General features: G+C 47.1%; 1 protein-coding gene across 1 annotated transcript; it reads left to right on the top strand.

Annotated features, from left to right (window-relative positions):
- The first annotated feature begins 4478 nt into the window (after positions 1-4478).
- CEND1 (cell cycle exit and neuronal differentiation 1) lies at positions 4479-22851 on the top strand. The gene is made up of 2 exons (XM_044425874.1): positions 4479-4507; positions 20614-22851. The coding sequence occupies exon 2, from the start codon at positions 20791-20793 to the stop codon at positions 21211-21213; it is 423 nt and encodes a 140-aa protein (XP_044281809.1). The 5' UTR covers positions 4479-4507; positions 20614-20790; the 3' UTR covers positions 21214-22851.
- The last annotated feature ends 1518 nt before the right edge of the window (positions 22852-24369 follow it).

The following is a 24369-nucleotide window of genomic DNA, read 5'->3' as shown; positions in this document are numbered from 1 at the left end:
CTAATGACTATTATCTTGACCTAGAAGTCCTTGGTGAAATGTTGCCACAATAAATAGACAAAAAACATGCTAGCCTCCCCCCTCCAAAACAATTCAACCTTTTTTTTTTTTTATTTGGTCATTGTTATGGGTTCTGTTTAGTGGACCCCTTTCTGTAAGCCACCCAGAGACTTTTTTTTAGTAATTGGGACAGCATAGAAAAACCTTAAATAAATAAATAAAAATAAAAATAATACATATAATAGCACCTAGTCTTTAAATACTGCACTGACCCAGGTTTTGACTCTTGTTCTTTTCATCAGCTTGAATATGTGGGGATAATTTCAATAAATAGAGCTTGCTTTGCAATCTTAACAAATATAAGTCATTTGTTTACTTCAAAGTCTGTTTAAGAGATTCAAATACTATAATGTCATCTGCTTTGGCATAGTATTCAGATCAGTTGAGAAACCTTTTTTTTACCATTGGTATTGTACTTTCATCAGTTATTGTACACTGATTTTGAAAGGTGGCATAGAAATGGTTTTGATGAAGAAATGGCTTCAAGAGTCCCTGTAAACCCTCAGCAAACTGGAGACAAGCAGTTATAGATTTCTGCTTAGCTGTGAAACTGGAGCTCTAGCTTGGCTACTGAGCATAAAGGCAGTTTTGCACAACAGTGAAGGGCTGGGACAGCATCTCTTATACATGTCGTCTGACTGGGTTAACTTCCCCGGAGAATATTGAGTTGGACTAGAACAGGGTGGGCAAGGACCTTCCGGCTGGATTGCAACTCCCATCAGCCCTAGTCAGCATAGATGATAATGTGGTATTGGAGTTGGCATTCAGCAATGTCTGAAAACGAACACATCCCCCACCCCTGGACGAGATGATCAAGGTGCTTTTTGGTTCTGGGAAAGGGAGCTAACCATTTAGTTTCATTGCAAGCAGAAGTCCTGATTCACCAAACTGACTTGCATCATACAGCACTCGGCAGTATGGTTTAAATGCTGTTCCGGTTCCATGGAAACACAACTTTGTGCAAGATGGATGTGTGTGTCCATGTGCACACCCAAAGTCTTCTGGCTCATTGTTTGGACCCAGGATGGTGACAGCAATATGAGTCAACTAGTCATCTTTTTAAAAGGCTCCTCCCATTTTCCCAGTAAGATTTTTTAAAACCAAAAGATAAAGCCTAATCTAATGCAAAGTACTATGTCTTGATTTTACAGACTTCTGATATCTGAACTAGGAAGAAGCAATGCTATTCTATTGCAGCTGGATAAAATGGTTCCATAATCAGGACATGGCCTCTATTTTTCTCTTGCTTAAATTCTCTCTAAAAACTCTGGACTGTCATTTTGCAAAACCAACTGGGTCACCTTTGTTCATTTTTTCTGCCTGCTTTGTCAGGGTTTTTTTCTCTCTCTTTCAGAGCAGGGGACTGCCATCTCCTGGCCATTTGTAAATTCCAACCGTGCACGCATTTTGCTCTGTGCTTCACTTTATAATAAGAAAAATCAGTGGTTGCCTACGGGTTGTGGGTGGTGAATTACAGTGATAGATCCTGTGTCAAGATAGCAAAGTCATAATGTAATTTTGTATCACCAGATGCACAGCAGGTGCGAAAGGAGGCCTATTCTGTATCCAGGGTTCCTCTATGAACACTTGTTATGGTGATGCAAAAGTTATGATGCAATTCTAAATGACAAGCTAATTACTGTTGCTATTATTAGTTCCATTTACAACACCTTTTGGTGTAAAAACATTCCTAAGGTAGTTTGCAATAAAAATCTAAAGCCAAAAGCAAAACCATTAACCAAGCCACACAAACAGCAACCCACCCCCACCCACCAAATTAAAACAGCAAAACAAAACAAAACAAAACACAACACAACAGGATACAATGAAAGCATGTTCATTACTGATCAAGAGTCAGGAAGAATAGAAAGGTCTTTGCTTGGCACCAAAAGAAGCAATGCCAAGTGAGACTTCCCAGAAAGAAGGTTCCACAAACGGGAAACAAATGCGGCCAAGAAGGCTCTTTCCCTCAGAGGCAACATAGCCCACTTCAGGGACATCTGAAGGGGGTCTCTGAAAACATGAGTAAGCTCATCTGCAGCGGGCAGTGGTCCAGGTCCTGAGCCAGGTCCCAAGCCATGTAGGGTCTTGAAGGTTTGCAGCACCATATTCTTAAGCACTGGCAAAATACGGGCTTTTGTTCTGAAAGAAGCCATTTCTGAGCAGTCTCTGAGGCAGACCGACCTAGAATGCATTAATGGTCATCCCATCCAGAGGTTACCACTGTACAATCATTCAGTATTTTAAAGAAAGACAGACTTCTGTATCAAACCTAGTGTGACAGATTGTTTTGGAAAGAAAAAGCAGTAGAGGAGAAAGGAACAGTCAGTGTCATTTGCTGGAAAAGTGAAAGGAAAAATGGCACAGATGTTGCCAGTCCTTTGGCAGCTGGGGAACTTAGAATGGCGTGTGTGTGGCTTCCCTGTGGACTCCCTTTGGGGCACTGATCATGCAGAAATAGGTCTCCCTTTTGGAAATAGAACTGCATTACAAGCATTTTAACAGCTCTGACTACTTAAATGTAAAACCTAAGAGATGGTGCTGTGGCTGAAGAGTACAGGGATAGTTCTTCTAAAGCGGCTCCTTTACATTCCAAGAGGCTCTGAGGGTTAAGACACAGCAGGTTCTTCCCTTCTTATTGATTTCAAATAGTTTCTCAGTCTTCAAGCTGTCTATTTCACAGCATCTCTGGCAGAATACAAAATCACTTTTAGAAAATGGTGTCTGCCTTTTTGCAAAAGGTACCTGGGGGTTGGTAGCAAAAACCCCACTGCAAGGATATCTGAGGTGAAAAGCTCTGAGCTCCGACTGAGCCCTGATAAAGACCCTCTCCCTGTGGACGCTGCGCTCAAGCCTGAGCAAGGCCCAGTCCTGTTCTGCCATCAACACAGGAAACCGTTTTCCCTGGGGAAGAAGCAACAGATCCATCTGCTGCACCGGCAACGAAGTAGAGGATGGCATCTTTGCAGGAGCTGCAAGTAGGCCTTGTTTTATAGCAGCCTGACAAGCAATGAGGTGCCTTCCACGTGTTTTGGACAACAACTTCCATTATCCTTCACTGTTAGCAATGCTGGTTGGGACTGAAATGAGTTGAAGCCCAGAATGCCATTGGGAAGGCTGTCTTAGGACTTAGCTTTCCCCACAGCTAAGGCTGAAAACAAGAGCATCTGATTTCACAAGAAACTTTGATAAGGGGATGATGCACTGAAGTCAAACAGTCTAAATCCCCTTTTATCTCAGCTGGAGTTTTGCTTGGTCCAGGCAGCTGCTGCTCATGTAGTTGATTTTTTATTGGACCAAGGTTTAGCACCTCAGCAGTATGCAAACAGCAAATTACACAGAACTGTTAAACTGAGGGAGGGTGCCCAGATGCAAAGGACACCAGATTCTGGCATGAGCAGGCAGGGATTTGAACTTCAACTCCCAGAAGCCACTAGCAACTTGGCCATTGAACAGGAATGCTCTGAGCTGAAATCCAAAGAATTTGGAGAGTTACTTTCTGCCCACCCCTGAGCTACAGAAAGTACCCCCAAAGCTCCATCTTAATGCCATTAAGTCCAGTGCCTAAACTGAATAATCACATTATTTGCACAAGACCTAAAGAAGAAATTTCAAAGAATGCTGCTTTCCCCCCTCTTGGGTGGCAACTGCACCTCCAAGTTCAGAACAGATCATCTTTTTCATGTAAATGGGCCAGGTTTCAGAAGAGGTATGAAGCAGCGAGACAAATGCACATTAATAATAAATAAATACACAAGTGACTTCGCAGTTTAAAGTATCTATTATACACGAGTTTCCAGCTGCGGGATCGAATTGTTCTATTTTCAAGGGAAAGGACCCCCCCCCCCCGCGTTCTGCTGTCACCCCTTCAAGAGCAGTTTGGTTCAGGGAGATCTCAACCCCCCCACCCCCCCGTGGACTTGCTCTCCACCCCGCCTCAGAATTCGCCCCTCTGTTACATCAGGGCAGGCGCCCCCCCCCCCAGCTGCAGCCTTGTCTGAAGCGGGGCCCCTCCGGATGCCCGGCTGGGCCATTCCGGGGATTGGGGTGCCGAGCATCTGAAGGGGGCCCGCGCTTAAGGCAAGGCTGACGCAGCGATCCGGGCGGCCAGCACGCCCTCCGTCCGCGCAGAGGGGAGCCCGGTCGCCAGCGGCTCCTGCGCAGAGCGTGCCCCCTCCCCCACTCCCCTCCCCTGGATCTCCGCGCGCCGAGGGGGCTCTCCGCAGCCACTCCGGCTGCCGGCTCGGCTCGGCTCGCTCGGCCCGGCCCCGCCCACTGCCCCGCCCCTCCCGCTCCTCCGCTTCATGCGGTCTGCAGCGAGGCATTGTGGGAAACTCCAGGGTATCTCGCCCGACCGCGCGCCCGCCCCCCGCGCGCTCCTTCTCTCCATCCGTTCCACCTCTCTGCGGAACAGCCAGCTTCCAAGGTGTGACATCAGGAGCCAAAGGTGGGTGTGAAGGTACGCGGTTGCTTGCTCTTCTGGTCGGGTTTCTTGCACATGCATTCCCAGTGGGAGGAAGATAGGGGGGCTGGGGGGGGGGCGGGCAGACGGGCGGGCACGGAGGAAGGGGCTTTTTGGGGGGCATGTTCTTGCACGCAGGTGAACCGAGGGCGAGCTGTGGCGGGCGCTGAGAAAGGTGTGTGCGCATCTCTGACCAGAGAGGTCACTGCGCTACTAGGACAAAAATGTTTCGAGCGGGACAGAAGTCCTGGCCTGGCCTGGCACACTTGGCCTCATTCTGGCAACTGATGCTACCTGAGCACAGTAGGAAAAAGAGAAAGAGGGAAAGGAGAGGTGAGGGGAGGGAAAGGAGAGGGGAGGGGAGGGGAAGAGAAAAGACTGATGGAATGCATTCATTTGCACATCCATGGCCTTCCTTCTTGCTTGAAGGTCAGATGGTGGGCGTGAGCATTCACAGAGACAGGAGACTAAGCCCCTGAGCTAAGGCCTGTACAGCAGAACCTCACTTTGCTTTGGTGATTGTGCAGCTAGTTATATTTATTTATTTATTTATCTATTGGTTTTGCATAAAGATGGATGCTCAGGAGAATGTCAGCTGGAATTTTCTCTAAGGTATTTTCTTTTCTTTTCCTTTCTTTTTAAAACCATCCATCCTGTGTGAAACGGATTAAGAAGGTAACATGCAGCCACAGCCTAGAAACACAGTCTCTTTTAGCTAAAATGTTAAAAGCATGGCTGAGGAGTAGTTATGTGTTTCTTCAAAGTTGTTTTTTTCCCCTGGTAAACTGAAATGTATCCGAGAGAAAAGCAGGCACCTTTAGCAATGAGGTTTCATTTCAAGATTGGCTGGATACTTTTGTTAATGCCATGCCATCAATGGCCCCCTCCCCCAATTTTAATTAGACATTTATCCTGCAGTTGGAATTCCATTGCTACTTGTTTGATGAATCCAGTTTCTCACATTCTGTCAAATATAATATCCTTTTCAGAAATGATAATCCTTGGGCTGGCTCCTCCTCCTACTTTGTGCTAGAAAAAGTGTGTGCGTATGTGTATACCAGTATTTTACAAGGAAAACAGAATGATTCATGGTGCTTACTGCATCCTGGCTTTTCTCAAATTTGCCATAGAGGTTATAAAACTCGATGGAAAATGGACGGAAAATGGACATGGGTGGATTGTTCATCTTTCCTTTAAACCTGCTAGTGGATGCAAAATGCATGTTGAACTAGACAGCATCTGTGTGGTGCTAGAAGCTCTAATATCAGGTTCATTTCTTCCTTGATCGGTCTTTTGCATGTCCCCTGCACTCAGACAAGGGCTAATGTATTGTTTCTTTTTCTAAGAATGCTGAGAACCCAACAGATAAGTAATTTTGCCTGTGGCTAGATCTTAAGAGGGAGTTAAGGTAATTAAAAACAGAGAATTTCTGAAAACCTGAAATTCCATCCAATAGGATAGCTAGAGACCCTTATCTGAAAGAGTGTTCCATATGTCAGAATGTTAATTGCAGTTCCAAAAGAATTCAGTGGGTGTCCCTTTTTGTTTCCAAAACACCCCTACTTCACAGAACAGTTGCGACACAGAGGTCTAGAGTACAGCTTAGGTCACAGTCCAGAAAAGGTAAGTGTACCCAAGTCCCTCTGCATTTAGTACATTCAGTCAAATATTTTAATGGCAGGGCTACCTGTCATAACTCCCTCATAAGGGACCCTTATTTCTGAAGAAGGTGGACTTACCTAGGTTTAGATTAGATATATGGTAGCAGATTATTTTTCCTTGACACCAGCTTGGATCGGGGCAGTTCTAGCTACCCAAATGATCCAGGGTTTTGGCCTATTGGCAAAAAAATGGCACAAATTACACATGCTAATTTACATATACTCTAAAGTCTCTGTGTGTCTTTAAAGGACCCTCTTTCCTAAGGAACTCCCAACTCCTTTGCAAAAAAGGAAGGATGGACTAGGGAGAGGAGGGTGCTTGATATCAGGGGAAAACTTCAGGGAGAAATAAGGGGGTAGGGGTGGAGAGCAGAAGCAAGGGAAGCCAATTTGGGCAAAAAGCCAGCTGATCCTGGGAGATCCTGGGAGGGCAGCAGAGATGGTCAGGGGTCCTTTTCCAGCGAGTGCCCACAGACATCAGAGCAGTGGTGTAGGTGACCTCCCAGAGATCCAGGGCTCCTTAGGGAAGATTTGAGGCTCCAGCTCTAATGGGCCACCTCCTGATACTGCCTCTGGTTTGGGTTCTGGGATCTTCTGCTTTACACAGACACCAAAAAATCAAGGCCATTCCTTGTCACTCTCATTTCCATGTCTTTCTGCCAGTGAGGACTGGATGGTGCTTTGAAAACACTTTGTCCTGATGCCTTTGGAAGGTGTGGCATGGAAAATTCATGATCCTTTCGCAGAAGCCGGGTGTTCATGAGCAACTCTTTCCTCATTGCCGCCCACTCTTCTGGCGTTCTGCCACTGCCACCACTTGGCAGTTTCAGAGCTCAGTGGCATCCATTTCCTCTGGTCAGGCCTCTGAATAATCAGAGTTTGCTGAAGCAGGAGAAAGAGAGCATTTGCTTGCTCTCTCCCTCACTCATTCTCATTAATGTTGGTTATTATTAAGAATCCACCATGGAGAGTGCCTCAGTTCCAAGCTGTAGATGCTTCTAGGCTGCGCTAAACCCCTTCTTGGCGTTACTGGGAAATGGGCCGGAGGAGCACTTCGGTAGCACTGGGGGTGGCCTGGGCTCCCCACGGTCCTCTCAAGGGAGCGTGTGCCATTCCTTGGGAAAGGTCATTGCCTCTAGCTGAGTTGTCATCTCTGGCTGCAACGGAACGGCTACTCAGATTTCAGCTGTGACACAGCAGCTTTGGCCCGTGCCTATGAGATTCAGGAGGTCTCACAAGGGCCTGTCCAGTCTCTGCTCTACCTCAGCAAAGCAAATAGGAGAATTGCTGTCAGTGCAGTCCAGGCGATGGATAGCTCTGGGTTCAGTTGGAGGGAAACAGAAGCTGTGCGTTACCAGGAATGCTGACGAGTCCAACTGAGCTCACACTCTTGTCCGTCCTGCTTCCTGGCACTCGAGAGTTTTGTTCTCTCCTTACGGTTCTGTGAATCTTACTATATCTGACAGAGAAAGAGAAGGAAATGCCCAGGCACAAGCCATGGCTTGCGCACAAAATAATGTAGCAAGCAGGATGGTACAGCAACCTTTTAGTGGCTTTAAAGATTGCTTTTAGCTTCAATCTAGCTAGATGTATACTTGTTAGTATAAACTGGTTTGGAGGCACTTCTTCAGGCCCAAAGGCAATATACACATATTTTGTGTAAATAAAACTATTACACTAATTCACAGTAAACCAACATCCGTGTCAACTTTTCAAACCTATCAGGAGTAAAGCCATCCCTATGGTTCTCCGTAGCAGCTGTGCAGAGGATAGTGCAATTCTTAATGCAAGCTAAGTCTTAATAACCTCAACTTAGAGATGAAAAGACGGGACACCAATGAGCGTGAATGGGGCTATTCATGGTGCTGCACCTATTCTGGGGGAGGGGGGAATTCAGTACCACGAATAGCTCCTTAAAAGCTTGGATCAAAGCTCATAGTAGCTGCACTGCCTGTCTGGCATTGCAGCCATCAGCTCTCTTGGCAGGGGCCCTGGGTAAATGAAAGTGACAGCTCTCAAAGTCATGCGGAAGTTTGCTGGAGAAAGCCAGGGTGGGTGTTGGTTGTGGGCCCTGCAGGGTGGCTGCCCTGAATCTGCTTCCAGCAATTGGATCTAATGAGTTGTTTCTGTTAGTTCTTCATGGCTCTTATATGGCTAAGCCTCATCTTGTCAGTAATCTGTGATGAATCAGTCTAAAGTGGCCAGTACAAATAATTTGGGAAGGCCATGGAGTAATGTCTGATCGCTTCCAATCCTCCCCAGATGGAACGAAGTGCTAGTTTGCACAATCAGTAAAAGCAGCTGGCAAAGTCTCCTGGATTGTACCACTACAGGCTGCAGGCAGGGGTGGAGGTGCATTGTCCTTCCTGGGAAAAATGTGATCTAAAGCTTTACCACTTGGATGTGTGAACCCAGCCTGATTGCTACATGGAAGGAAGGCAACCTTTTGCCCTGACCCTATAGGACTAGGCTTCACATGATGCAAGGCTTCCCTTCTACATACTGAGCATATGTAGCAGTGTTATCAACAGGAATGGGAAAATCTTTTCAGGGTGTCTCCATCTCAGAAGTGAAGTGGCTTGTAAAAGCAATTGCTAGCACTTGACTCTGGGTTGTGTTGCAATTCAAGTGAGAGCTGTAGTTGGAGAAAGTAGTGTCGGCTAGTGAGTTGAGAGGGAAAGTCATAAGCATCTCAGAAAAAAATTGGGTCAGCATTGCTTGCTGTGTCTCATGAGTACCTGCTGGCTAGGCAAGGATGGTTTGCAAAGATATTTCACTGTCTACAGTATAATGACTGTGTGGTCCTGAAGACTGCTGCATGTTTGGCTGAATTCCTAGGCAGGAGGTATTTCCAGCATAGGCCAAAAATGCAAACTGAGCAGAGACCATGTGGCCACAAAACTTCATGTATCTCTTTAAGCTGGCACGACAGTTGGGGGATAAAGCATGCACACAGGCTGTTCACACAGGGAATTATGCTGCGAGTCATCTTGCCAGAAAAGTAACTTGCAGATACTGTCCAGTTTCTGTGCAGACATGAGAAATGTGAATTTGCTTAAAGCTGCCAGTGAAATTTGTAATAGGCTCTTCCTAGATCAAATTTGGCTCTTGAGCAACATTCCTAAGGCTGTAATGGGCATCCATGCAAGATCAGAACTTTCTTACAGATTGAGGGCTCAAACCTGCAAGTGTATAAAACTGGTTATTTATGTTTCTAGTCCTCTTGCAGAAAAAAGAGCATTGATAATTCTTTCATTTGCTTGAATGTTGAGGCTTTTCCCTTCCAGTGACAGGTATGACGTATAGCCCTTTTAAAAATCACTCAATTACTACAGTTCCTTGTGTGGGGTGCACATTAATAAAGATAAATAAAATTTAAAAAAATATCTAAGATAAAATTAAGCCTAAAATAAAAACAGTAAAACGACCTTGGTAAAAGGCAATTAAAACTAGCAGCAAAGAAGAGGCAGCAAAAGGGCACTAAAATAGTCCCTAAAATGTATGGGGAAAATAACAGGGCTTTTGCCTGTTGTCGGAAATTCCAATTTGCAAGCATCAGATGTGGTGCCGCCCCGGGGACCGGCCTCTCTTGCAGCCAGCTGCCTTGCCTTATTCAGCGGGGACACCTAGAGAAGGCCTTTGCTTGAGGAATATAGGTCGGGGAGGAGACGCTCGTTCAGGTAAGTTGGTTCCCACAGAGCAGGGCTGGGGCCAAGAGAGAGCCGTGCATTAACGGAGCAGGCCCAATGCTGGGGTCTCTGTCACAACATGACCTATGGGGAGGCGACTGGGGAAGAACTGGGACCAAAGGACAGTCCTCCTTTTCTAGGAATGCACGCAACTTCAGAGATGCAAACAAGCAAGGCTGGGGCAAGCAGATGGCCCTTTTGGAGCAGAGCCGCAGTGCCTCGAGTTCCAGCTAGAACGGCCTTGGAGAGGAGGGGGCTGACAAACTGTTCCTTGTTTCTCCTGAGTGGAAGCCCCCAAGCCAGGCTTTTTAGAGCCAGTCTGGTCAGCATCCACCTGGGGCAAGGGGAGGGGTCCCTTTCAGAAGAAGAAAGTGGACACTTGACTTTGTTCCACAAAATCAGTAGAGAACGTGGGAAATGGGCCTTTCGTGTGCCCATGAATAAAAGTCATAGGTAGCAGCTGCACTGAGTTCCTGTTAGTTTCTCACAGTCCGCAGCTTTCTGCAATTGGTTTGGAAGTCAGCAGCACTTCTGTTCTGGAGGGAAAACTCCAGAGGATTCCCCAGTATGGATCTCTTCCTTCTCCCCTCGTTGAATTCTGGTCCTCAATGCTGACATGAAGGGCACTGGCCCATCTTGCCTTCTCTTCTGAAGACGTCCTGAACTCTAAAGCCACTTGCCATCCCTTGTTCTCTGCCAAGGCATCCCTAGATGCTTCTTGGCCAGGATGGAGGGGAGGAGGTGGCCTTCGGAAGTCTAGAACTTCCCTGGCCCTGACAATGTGAGCTGAGCAACACTGCCTGTTGAATCTTCCTGTGCCATCTTGTGTATAATGGCTATTAATTTCTGTGGGGTGGTGGGACATGTGGGTCCTTCTAACACAATCAATGAAAATAGGAAGTGTGTGTGTCAAACCTGAGCAGGACCAGCCTTCCCATGAGGATGGAGAGTGGATGGGACGTGGATCCCGTGGCTCTGCGTGCCCTACCGCCAGTGAGGCCCTGGGTCCTCTGCTGATTCTGCCACCGCCCTGCACCTCTCAGCATGAGGCACAGGGGGGCCAGCTGCCCCAGTAGCCCTGCTGTAGCCAGTGCAGCAACGTGGCAGAATAGTCGGTCCAGCCTTCCAGGGCCTGCCCGTTCGCGCCCTCTGAAGAAGGTCCGTGCAGGAGGGAATCGGACGCGTGACACGGGCTGCTCCCTGCTGCAGCAGAGGCTGCACTGAGAGAGCCCTAGGTGTGCCTCCCCAGGGGGGCCCCCCCGTACCGAAGGCCACCTGGGAGGAGGCTTTGGGTGGGTGGCCCTCTTGCTCCAAGGGCTCTTTCATGGGAACGAGGCACCTGTGGGGAGGTGGCCCTGGAGAGCCCCTGTCCCTCTCAACTTCCTTTTTTAGCAGTCCCCTCTCCCACTTTTGTGGAGTGGCCTCTTTTGCAGGAGAGGCACTGCTAGAAGGCAGCCCGCTGGGGCTGGGACTGTGGATCTTTCCCTGGGAGCCTCGCATCTCGGGGGGGCGGGGGGGGCACTGCCCCTCTGCCTTGCTGTGCAGGGCCACTTGCTGGAATAAAGGCATGGAGCCTGCTGACCTTTGTTGCCCTGGAACCCCCCGATCAGCGGGCTTTTTGCCCATGTGGTCTCCCCTCTTGCTATCCCGCCCAAATCTTCCTGTCTGAATTTTCCCCCAGCCCCCAGAAATAAAGAGCCTTCCCCTGTTAGTCCATCCACTCCTTTTTACAAATAGGGATATCCTTGGTAGAGCAGACAGTATTTAGAGGGTACATGAAGTAGTATATGCAAATTTGTATCCCTTTTTTGTCCTGTGGGCCTGAGCCTGAGATCTTTCTGGTGTTTAATACCACCCCTACCTTGAAGTTAAATCAACAGTCTTGGACTTCCTCGGAAATTTGCACTTGGCTGGGCAATCGAGCCCCTTCCCTGGCTGGGGAGCTCCCCTTCCCCTGGGGCTGCTCCCCCCTTCCCCAGAGCCCCCTCCCACGTTTCTCTCCACTTTACCTCATCGCTCTTTTGGACTCACAGGACCCTTGCGTGGGCCTGAGTCGCTCTAGGCCTAATTTTGAAAAGCAGAATTTTAAAACAGAACCAGAGTCTTGACTTGAACTTAGCTGTGCTGAGCTTGAACTTGACTTTTCCACAGTCTAGGCCTGCAGCATGGCCTTTGTCAGTATAGAGCAGGAGTGGGCAACTTGGACTACAAGTCCCACCCACCCAAGCCAGTATAGCCAATGGGGAGTAGTGATGGGAACTGTGGGCCAAAATGTCTGGAGTGCTGCATGCTGGCAGCCCCTTCTAAGGATATATCAACAGATAGGCTCCTTTGCAAAACTGAAGTGAGATTTGCAGGCGATGTGCTCTCTGAGTTGGAGCATCAATCACCCTGCACCTGTTTATACGGAAGTGCCCTACGGCTTGAGGCACGCCATCGTCTTCTCAGTGTCCTTGTAGGAAGGAGTGGCTCTTCCACAGCTTCCCTGAGTACTCTCTTTTAATTAATAGCATCCTAGTGTAATTATTTTGCTGTGTATTGTGGAAGGAAGGTTTGGTCTCTCTTTCTCTCTCTTATTCCTTATAGCAACTCCATAGATGAATGTTGTAAAAATAGTCTCCTAGAACTGTCAGCAACAGCTCCTACCTCCCACCCTCCCCAGTCTGAAAAGCAATTAACATAACTCAAAAAGGATGACTCTGTCCCTGACGTTGGGTTATTTTTGAGCAGCTGTACCCTTTTTGCAGCAGAGGAGATGGCTGCATCTACGCCAGAGTTAGAATGAGGTTTCCAGCAGCAAACGCGGAAAGGGTGGTGCGATCTTAAATGTCTGCGTACATCTACCAGGAAGCCCTGGTTAGTCTTCTTAGCCGCTCTTACTCCTTGCAGACTCCTACTGTAAGGGCTGGCACGCCTTTCCTTCTGGACTACTAGGATGCTAAGGGCAGGCTTCTGATTGTGGGATATCAGCCCAAAACAGTAAATGGCTCTGGGGGGGGGGGGGGGGGGGGGGTGTGCTCCAAAATTCTAAACAACTTGGATGCTACCTAGATGCCTGGATAACGCCCCCCCCCCACCTTCCCGCAAGAGTCCGTAGGTGGTTGTGCAGTGCAATGAATGCCTGCCTCTGTTTCTAACCCAGGAAGGAATAATGGGCCTTGGAGATGGAGGGCGGTTGTTGTAGGAGAAGAGAAGAGGCCCTTTATAATTACGATGCTTTAGAAAAGAACGAGGGTGACTCATTCGCCTGGTGCAGGGTAGATATTTTTCAGCAGCTCAGGCAAGGAAGGGGGGAAAAATAAAGGAATATGCTTAATTTCTAATCTTCTGGAGGAAAAGATGTATCTCTGAGAGGCCGGATGGGGAGAGGACTTTGGCTATGCAGAACATGCAAATAACAAAGGAGTACAGAGGGAACGGACATGGAAAAAAATGGAACAAACAAAACCAAACATGGAAACGCTAAAGACAGACAACAAAAGTGGAGTGTGCAGCAAAACACTAGCATATTTTCACATGATGGTGGTCGTGCTCCTGTTCAGGGTCCCAGCCATGCTTTCCTCCAGAAGGCTGCAAGCCAGCCTTCCCCATCCACAATTCCTACCCCTATGCTAGCTGGGGGCTGCTAGGCATTGTAGTCCAGTGCTTCTGGATGACACCAGGTTGGGGAAGGACGTAAAGGGCTCAGTAGGTCAGCGCTCTCCCCCATCGCTGCGTTTTCTTTCTTCTCCAACTGATACTCAGCATTCTGTGGCCCCGTCTGCAGGCTGAGCACGTCTTGTTTCTTAGTGGCTCCATATTGCCTCTACCCCAGTTGAAGCACCAACAGTTTTCTTCCAAATAGGAACCTTCCCCTCCCCCTAATGTTCAGTTGATCAACAAATAAATAAATCCGGATGGATTTAGCATTGCTCCTAGTGTGTCTCTTGCACCTGTTGGCTTTCTGGTTTGTTGTTCTAGAGATTATCCCTGCAAGCACCCTCATTTCTGCTGCACCAGACTAGGAGAAGCTGCAGCGCCGAGGAAGAGTCACGCCTCCTCCCTCCAAAGGCCGTGTGTCCGTGGGCCTCTTTCTCCCATTTAATTATAGGCTTTGCTCAGCCTGTTTCCTCCTGTTTGCGCACACGCAGCGGGAGCTGGTAGTTTGGCAGGGGAGAACGGCAGGGAGGACTGCTAACGAAGCAGAAGTGAGGGTGGAACGAGGGGGCTGCTCTCCCAGCCCTGCTTGCCTGTTCTCTCATCCGTGCAGGAAACTGAGGCAGAGAACTCGGAGAGAAAGACACATGGGTTGTGAGGCAGATCCGAGAGAGCAAGAAGAGCAAGGAGAGGGGCCAGTTCTACAAGCGGACGTGTGTGTGGGGATTACATTTCTAAATGCCAACTTCGCTTTTCCCCCAGATTAGGAAGCAAAGGATGGGGAGGGGAGGGGAGGGGAGGGGAGGGAGGGACAGGGTGGTGCATGGAAACCGGGCATGCTGCAAAAGATGAAGCCAATCAGAGCCCAAGCTGAAGTGTGGAAGTTACCCAAAAGCAGGCCAGGGAAACTGTGCCTTCCTGCTTGCTTAGATAAAATTGCAACACGATTCCATAAAAAAGCAGAACCAAGTCAGGGGATAAGCAACACGGCTCATAGCCTGTCATTTCCAAATGATCGCCGTTGCTTGGTCTGCGATATGCACGTGCCGTTCGTTGCTCTCTTTGTGGATTTCTCCGAGTCTGCCTGGTTCAGCCAGACATGTAAACATCACTGGAGCCTTGATATTTGATGGGAGTGTGTGCAGCTGCACGTGTAGACAGACCTGATGTGTATTAGTGGTGCATTAAGTTGTGCTAGATTTATCTGAGCGGTTGCTCTTTGGTATTATTGTTGTTGTTGTTATTATTAACACTTGTGTGCTGCACCCCTTAGCCATAAGCCTCTCTGGGCAGCTTACATTATACAGGAGCAGATAAAACAATTGAATCTAAACAAAACATAATCAAACAATAAAATATAAAACAGTAAAAACGGTGATAAAATCAAACATTCAAATGATAATAAAACTATTTAAAACAAACACGCCAAATAAAATAGTCTGGCAGTTAAAATTTTTAAACATGGCAGTAGCAGCAATAAAACCAATGTAAAAATCATTATAAAACCATCACAACTCACCAAGATCGCTACGAAACAGGAATGTTTTCAATTGGCATCTAAATCAAAAGAGAGAAGAAGCTTGGCAGATCTCTGCTGGAAGTAATTTCCACAAGTGGGGTCCTCCTGCTAGTGTTTATGCAATGTTTTTAAGCCCGGATCGGCTGAAACTTAGTTTTGTGTGTTACATAAAAGATCCTCTCTAGTCTAGACATGGCATTTTTATTTCTAAATATTTGGGTGGTATAAAAATGGATTAAATAAATAAACACAGCAGATTCAACCCCTGTATAAATGAAAACGCAATTCTCTTACACAAATGGGAAGGAGGGCTGCAAATTGGCATTTTGTAGCATGCTGTTTAAAATGCACATTTTCCCTAGACTTTCCTTTTTTGTTGTGGGAATGCCACATTTTCTGAGGAATCCAAGCATTGTTTAGCATACCGGGGGACTGTTTCTTTGTTTTTGATACTTATTATCAAAGGGGGATTATCTGTAATGTTTAAGGGGCAGCCATTTGTGCTGCTGAAGAAACAAACTGCCCTATGGCTTAAAAGTTACCTGGTGGAAAGAAACCAGTTGAATCTTCAGCATTTTTCTGTTTTCATTGTGTTCTACAGGGCAAAGTAGGTATTACACACAAAGGTGTGTAAGGAGCCCCAAGAGGGTTGTGTGTATTGAATGCTGTGTGGAGTTAGGACCTTGCAAATCTGAGCAGAAAAAGAGGAAAGAGGGCCATTTAACCCTTCTCCTACCAGCTGGTTTTCTGCTCAAAATTGCTCTTTTCAGTTGCTTTTTTCACCATGCAGCTCTCAGCTGGAGGAGCAGACTCTGGAACGATTGAGTAGCCTCCCCTTATCATGCTCACTCGAAACTGCAGCTTCTCAACCAGGCTTTAAAAAAGAAGCAAATGCCAACACACCAATACAGCTGTTGGCGCTCCAGCTGTCCGGAACCACTGAAAGCTCAGCAGGGGCCACAGTCTGAAAACCTCCACACTATTGTAACAGGTCCTTCTGAACTTCTGAGTGGATTGCAGAGCCCATGCAGCCATTTAAAGACCAGTCTGTAGCTAGGAGAGGGCCATGAATGCAGATCACTGGGAAAAAGCAGGGGCTGTGAGAGAAAGCTTAGGCTGCAACCTCCTGGATGTTTGGACAGAAGATAAGTCCTGCCACTTCCGGCAGGCTGCAGCCAGCCCTGCCTGCAGGGGGCATGCTGGGAGCTGTAGGACATGTGCTATCTAAGCATATATAGGGTTGCATCCTTATTTGTACTTCTGGCTGAGCACGGACCATATGTGTAGTGGGAGGAGAGGAAAACTGTCCATGTGCGACTTGCTGCGTGGTGGGGACACAAGACTGCCTGCCCTCCCGCCTCCCTTTTAAGAGCTAGTAAGAGTGTCAAACAGCTTCAAATGTCTTTTGAAGAACAGACGCAGGTTCTGCGGTTGTAGCCATCACCTCTGGTCAAAAATTAAAAGATCTGGGCAGTAGGCATAGATCTTCACACACCTGCCAAGGGTTGGAAAAATGTTTAGTTGTAGTCATGCATTGTGAGATGGCTAAAATGGGGGTCCTTTGACAATCCAGCCTTGGTTTGGCATAGTTAACAAAGAGCAGAGCTGGTTTTATTCTTGTGTCCTTCCTTATCTAGAGAGAATTTAGATAAACATGGAATTGACATTTTGCTGTCAGATAAATCACTGTGGATGGCAAGAATAAATAAACAACTTTTTCTCTACTGGTTTCATCTCAGAATGAAAGAACATCAAAAGATGGTGGTGGGGGAGGACTATCAGGAGATTCCCATTTTTAGCAGGATGTCTTAATGGACCTATGTGTAACTTTGCTGGCACAAAAGCTCTGCACAGGACTCTGAAAATCCTGCACTTATCTGGTCAAGAGATCCTTCTGAGAGCTGCTTCTTGTTTCATGTTGTGGCATGTTAGCTTTGCCCTGACTGATCTTCTGTAGAAGAACTAGCTGCTTACTGGGCTCCTATTCATTTCCCAACTAAACATTAAGAAAACTAAGATCATGGCATCTAGTCCTCTCACTTCCTGGCAAATAGATGGGGAAGAAATGGAGGTAGTGACAGATTTTATTTTTCTGGGCTCCCAAGATCACCGCAGATGGGGACTGCAGCCAAGAAATTAAAAGACGCTTGCTCCTGAGGAGGAAAGCTATGGCAAATCTAGACAGCATACTAAAAAGCAGAGACATCACCCTGCCAAAAAAAGTGCGTATAGTCAAGGCTATGGTTTTCCCAGTTGCAATGTATGGCTGTGAAAGCTGGACCATAAGGAAGGCTGAGCGCCGAAGAATTGAGGCCTTTGAATTGTGGTGCTGGCGGAGACTCCTGCGAGTCCCTTGGACAGCAAGGCGATCCAACCAGTCAGTCCTAGGGGAGATCAACCCTGACTGCTCCTTAGAAGGCCAGATCCTGAAGATGAAACTCAAATACTTTGGCCACCTAATGAGAAGGAAGGACTCCGTGGAGAAGAGCCTAATGCTGGGAACAATAGATGGCAAAAGAAGAAGGGGACGGCAGAGAATGAGGTGGCTAGATGGAGTCACTGAAGCAGTTGGTGTGAGCTTGAGTGGACTCTGGGGGATGGTGGAGGACAGGAAGGCCTGGAGGAATGTTGTCCATGGGGTCGCGATGGGTCGGACACGACTTCACCACTAACAACATTCATTTCCCACAGCAGTCAACCTTTCTGTATAGCCTACATTTCTTCCCTACAATCCCAGAGATCCAAATACATATTTTAAAATGTGTGAGACAATGCGTTCTCCAGACACCCTCCAGCACAATTAACTCGTGTTAATTGATCTTTCATAGGCACTCTTTTTGAAGAACAGAAGAAATGCCTGGATGGAAGCTAGATATTTTACCCAGTAGTCTTTGAAGAATTCCAGCTGGTGCTTTCAACAGATACATTTTGGGGGGAGTTAGAATGCCGATGGCTATCCTGGCCTTCCCAAAAGGCAGCACCTTCCTTTGGGTTTGACTCGTTCAGAAAGCAGCGAGCTTCAGAGTAATAAATAAATACATCTGAGAAATTCTAAACAGAGACGTTTTAAGTCAGGGGAATGAACACTGTCCAGCAAGACCAGCCCTGCCATCAGGCAGAATGGAGGAGCTTGCCCCGAGGTGCAGGGGTGGCAGTTCTCTGCCCCCACACCCAGCCGCTCCTCCTGAGCCCCCCAGCTGCTCTCGTGTTGCCCAGTAGGAGAGTGCTGGCTTGGACTGGCTGGCTGCCTCCTTCACGCTTTCTCTCAGCACATGGCCAACCTGCGCATTCATCCCGCGTTGGTGTCAGCACCTCTTCAATGGTAGTGTGGCTCTGAGCAGGCAGCAATATGGGCCAGACAGTGTGGTGAGCTGTGAAAGGAGGTGGTTAAGCCTACTAAGCTTGCATGCTGGCTCAGGTGTGTGGGGAGATGCTGTGAGGAAGTAAGATTCCGCCACTAGGCCTGTCAGCTTCAGTGCATGGGAGGGAGGGGTGGGAGCTATTTGACTTGCACTGCAGGCAGCAAAAGTCTTTGGCCATGCCTCCTTGCTGAGAGCTTTGCATGGCCAGCACTGGAACTAGCGTGGAGGCTGAGGAAATGCTTACCATGTAACCTTCTTAACCCTGAGCTCTGTATACTCTTGCCAAAGTTAGATGCTCAATTCCATCATCTCAATGACGTTTGGAAGTTGCTTTGCATGTGCCATGGAAATAAGCCAATTTTATCCATTTGTGCACATGGGGAGCGCATGAATCCTGTAGACTACAAATCTTGTAGACTTCCAGGATCAAGAGCTGCTAAAATGGGTTGCAAATCTAAGAATGCACACTGGAGAATGCATTGGGAGACCTCCTGTACTGAGTGAGGCATTGCTCCAGGCAGCGCAGTATTCCCTACACATGGGAAGAATTGACTAGGGCTATTCCTGCTGGGGCTGATGGGAATTGTAGGAGAAAGCATCTGGAAGGCCACGAGGTTTTCACTCCTGCCCTAGAGAGATCTAAATTAGCACCTTCATTTTTTTTTGCACTTAGTAAATAACAAAAAGCAAATAAAATATAGTGCCAGAATTAGATTTGAAATATTTCGGGGGGGGGGGGGGAATCAAGACACTCCATGTAGTTTAGGGTACAAACCTTAGCATATAGGACTTTTAACTGTCTAAACATGTATATGCTTACACCTTTAAATGCTATCTAGATATTTTAGCAGAATACTTGTAAAAATTTAAAGGCGATAGCTTGCCTTGGCAGTATCCAATGGGCAGTTGTATCCCTGCTGATTTCATTGTGCAGATAGTGCCCACTGCTTTGGGACTAAATTAGTGGAGAGCCATGTTGGGTGTTGCCATTGTTTAAATCCAAGGGAAAATCCAAAGCGACTGAAAACTGTTGATACACTAATAATTTTAGCAGCCCAAAGAATGGCAGCCGATATCCAGATAGCTGCCCATCTCTTTCCACAGATTTCAGCCCTCTCCTGTGGAGGCTGTTGGGGGCCTGCCAATTTCATTGTCACTATTAGTTCCATGCTCTAGTTCAAGGAGTATGCATATGTCAATCTCATATGTATGGTAGTAATAAACATCTGAAAAACTTCAATTACAGTTTTGAACCTGCCAGGCTTGTCTAATATTATATTTGCAGCAGGGCCAGGGTTACAGACAATGTAACACAGGGGATTGAGGCCCATTTTTGGGTGAGGGCTTGAGGCAGGTGAGAGAAATTTGCCCAAAGACCCGACTCTGTTGTTGTGTTTGTTCTCCGTGGAGCAACTGGCATGACAGCAACTTACTGTCAGGTGCCCTTCTCTTGGTCCTGCTTCTTATTTCCTCCCTTTCTTGGAGACTTTTGCTTGCACGGCACTTTTCAAAGCAGAGTTCGCTTGGTAAAGTCCTAGTCCGACTTGATAGCATGATTCAGTATTACTAATAGTGGTACTAGCAGCAACTTGGAACTATATTTTCTTGGAAGTTACCAAATAGAGCATCTCTCGTTGCAACTGGCACTCTCAAACATCAACCAGTAGTTGGTACATCTAGATCCACAACAGCAATGCAGCCTGATCTAGGCTGGACCGCAACTGCAGCACAATTGCTATACTAATAGATAGATAGATAGATAGATAGATAGATAGATAGATAGATAGATGGGGTCCTCAAATGCATGTTTGTGCTAAAGGTGCTCCCCAGATATGGAAAGATGCAGATGGTTATCATGACCTTCATTGATTTATTTACAACATTTGCATACTGTTCCATACTTGGGCAGATTCTGGAACAGTAAACAGTTCAAACAGACACAATAATAAACACAGTGCATTAAAAACAAGGTGGCATTAGAACAAGGTTGAACCCAGAGACAGGGAATTCTGCAGGAATGAGGCTGCCACACTGAAGGTTCTTCTGGAGGATTCCAGTTGGGCCTTGGGTTCCTGGTGCAGCCACTGGGAGAATGTCCCCGATGCCCTTGGTGACTAGGCAGGTCGGGAATGGAGAAGGTGCCGCCTCAGGTGTCCTGGTCCCAAGTGGTTCAGGGCTTTGTCCACTAGCATCAGAACATGTTTATTTCTGTTCCTTCTCGCAGGTTCTGGAACATGTCCAGGTGGAATATTGCTTGAGACAGAACAGCTGCACCGAGCCAAGCCAGTGGGGCACTGGCCTGTGAAGGCCCCGCCGAAGAGCTTTCTGCCTGCTTCACCACCCCCGGCTTGGTTTCACCTGCGGGCAGGAGTTGCTGGCATCTGTCGCAGCCGTGAGCAGCATGGAGTCCAAAGGAAGCGGCCGAAGTGGAAACAAGCCCGAGGCCAAGACCACCGGCTCGGGCAAGCTGGAGAAGCCTAACTCTGGGCCTGCCACAGCGGCTGACAAAAAAGACACCCCCGCTAAGGAGCAGCTGCCGCCTGCTGCTGCCACCACCCCGGCCAAAAAGGCGGCCACAGCAGCGAGCGAGGCGGCCATGCTGAACGACCACAGCAACATAAAGCCGAGCCCCGCAGCGGCCGCCACGGAGGGTCCTGAGGCCGCCGTGCCCTCGGCTGACTCGGAGCACAAAGGGAACAGTGCCGAGGAGTCCCCTGGCAGCAGCATCTTTGAGAACATGAAGCCCCTGCTCATCATAGGAGGGGCAGCGGTGGCTGCCATAGCTGTGATTGTGGGCATGGCTCTCCTAGCCCGAAAAAAATAATTTGAAAAATTAACCCCAAGAACCGCCGAGGAAACAGAGATTCCCTGGGCTCTGTACAGTTCCTTTGGAGAAAAATGCATGCTGTTAGCTCTATACATACCTATAAATATACAGTATATATAGAGAGAGCAAGCTAGATAAGTAAAACTGCAACCATGGCCACTGTTTTGTTCAAGATGATGTGCCAGTGTTGACCTGGTGTGGCACTCAGTGCACTCGTGCTCTTTCATGTAATATAATTCGGCTTGCACTGCTGTGTGTAGACGGCTTCTTCCGGTCTGTGTAAGCAATTGCTGTGTTTCCTTTCCGTATCTCCCATGCCCACCTTTTGTCCAGATGTCTAAACTTCATCCTGGCGTTGCATTCAGAGCCCATTCGGGTCGTAGGAGAGCAGATGGAGGAAGAATCTCCCATGTGCAGGGCCTCCTCTTATCACCCCTGTTGTAGCACAGTGAGGCTGTTTGATTGATCAGGAGGCAGCAGGCAGCATTTTTCTAATCCAAGGGGAATGTGGCATCCAAATGCTTGTCCACCCCTATCAGAGCATATTCTCATTTAAGCCACAGGGTTGAAATTGGAGCAAGTGCAGCTCTTGAAATTCAAGAAGCAAGCATGGCCTACAGCGACCTACAGCATAGTCTGAAGCCCATAAGATAACACACTGGCGCTTGTCGTCATGCAGTGTGGCCCTCTGGTGACTACCAGCATGGCGACTTAGAATAGTCGATGACTTGAGTGGCCAAGAGTAAGAGCCCTCTGTCTGCAACATTTCAGTCCACACCAACTGCAACACAAAGCATCTGGCACTGGCCTGGCAACCCTCCCTTCTAGAATGCAAATACCCTTGATGGAGCATTTTGCATCTCCAGATATTTAAATCAATATGCTTCAGTGTCTGTGGAAGTCAATGAGCCCTTCTAGGCGTATGGATTTTGGATGAATGCTGGTGCTTCTCCAGGCAAGGTTGTCCTATCTTTGTTATGACTGGAGTGCAAGGTGAAAGTAAGAAGCAGTTGCATGAATAAGTAGCTTATGGGTTTGCTTTCTTTTTCTTGGAATGATGGTCCTTCTTTTTTCTTTCTCTTGGCTTGTGATCAACCAGCACCTGGATTATGGATTAGGAAATGTGAATGTGGAATATCCTGCTCCACTGTAAGGAACTGAAGTGGATGGATAGTCTTCCACTTGCTCATATTTTGCAACTTTAATACAGAGGTGCCAGGGGGATGGTTTAATCCCATTTATTTCACTGGAAACTGTGTAGAGAAATAAAGGAAAATGACTTGTTGGGACTCCCCTGCCCATTATACTTTGAACTGGGTATTTAAGAAGAGAGAAAATTCCCCGTGTCTTGAGTTAGCCTTGCTTCATTGGTGACCTTCTTGAAATAACTAAAGATGGACTTTGAGAGGGGGAAGAAGCAATTAAACACCTTTGTTTGACATGTCTACCAAAGATCTTTTCATGACCACAAGAACTCTAGGCCATTGGCACATAGATTATGATGTATGAATGACCGGATTGCACTGGTGTCATGATCATTAGACGAGTCTTTACCTAACAAAAGACAAGAAAAGAAACTAATTAGATTGGTCTAGTCTTTGCAAAGCTCTTTATTTTTTCTATAGGTTGGGATAAATATATATGAGTGACCAAGTTTTCATCCCAGTATGGACTTGCTCAGAAATTAATGTGCGTAGTAGGGTTTTGCACTTTTCGTTTCCTGAATCTAGGATGCATTGGTGATAGTGGCAGTGCTACATTCATCACCTGGAAGAGCAACTCCCTCCCTCCCTCTTTCTCTCTTGTATTTATGGCTGTGACATCATAGATTAGGTCTATATAGGAATCGTTCACTGACAGTCATTGCTTGGTACTGCAGTATCCTGCTGTCTTGGATCACTCTCCAGAACCTGCCCCACATGTATTCTTGTGTGTATGTATACAAGCTTTCCTAACCCTGCCTTATTTGAGAATATCGTGTATATATTGCAGTTCACTGAAGTCTTCGAAAGGCTACAAAACCTGCATTCTTTGTACAAAAAGCAAAAGGCAACCATTTTTTTGCACACCTGCATTCACACAAAGTGTCCATGTTTTGTGGTACTTGCATTCCATCACCCAGCACCCAACACCATGGTTTCCTTCCAATAAAAGAATGGCCTGCTGATGAATGTATAATCCTTTGAGGAGCTAAAAAGCAGTGCTTCTAAAGAGACCCTTTTAGAATAATAGTTTAAAATGATAGTTTGGGGCACTTCCCAAATTCTGCCCTCAGTCGACTCTTGGCATAACAGAAGGTTCCATGGACAGCCCTTGCTTTGCTGCTGCTACGGCACTGGTGGCCATGGCTAGGCTGATGCAGGACTCGAGCAGATTGGCGATAGGGGTTTCCTCTACAATCCATGCCTATATCTTCAGTCTATTTCACTGCAACAAGGCATTGATCCCCATTATGTCGGTATCACCCTGAGTGGAACAATGCGCCTTTGGCTTTCTTCCAAACTCACTGAAGCTGCTGCTTATGGAAATGTAGTCTTTGCAGAGGCTAGCATTAGTTCTGCTGGTATCCACTACCGTGCGAGTGTCTCAGCTGGCATCTCCGACAATGCACAGATGTTTGTACACTCAAGAGGATGAGCAAATGGGCACACACGGCATCCTGATTTGCACAGCCCCTTTTAATTATCTGAAGGCTGCCATGCTTCATTGGTGGCTTTTGGCTGCAGTGTAGTTGGGCATTGAGAAGATATATTGACCTGGTCCTTAAAACTGGCCACAGCATGACTTGTACAAGATCCAGTTCAAATATTTCCCTAAGTCCACAAGGCTGTACCCAGGCTACCATTTTAACCATAGTCATGTCTAGTAACAAATAATATAACAGACATGAGGCTGTTTCTTTTTGGGAGCTGTTGATTGCTTTAGACTCAATGGAATTATAATACTAGTATTATATCTTCATTTCAAGTTTGTCTTTTCCCAACTTTGCTCGGGGAAAAGAACAGCCAGAGTATTGTTAACCAGTTCATCTTCTTATTCTTGACAATTGTACCCGCTCTTCCTCCAACCTCAGATGTTCTGCCCCCTTCGCACTTGATCCTCCCAACAATTCTCTGAGCTGGTGTGACTGGACCGAAATCACTCAGTGGGTTT

This window comes from Varanus komodoensis, unplaced genomic scaffold (assembly GCF_004798865.1).
Source record: "Varanus komodoensis strain SLA01 unplaced genomic scaffold, ASM479886v1 scaffold16, whole genome shotgun sequence".
Classification (NCBI taxonomy): domain Eukaryota; kingdom Metazoa; phylum Chordata; class Lepidosauria; order Squamata; family Varanidae; genus Varanus; species Varanus komodoensis.
This window is presented reverse-complemented; position numbering and strand designations above follow the sequence as displayed.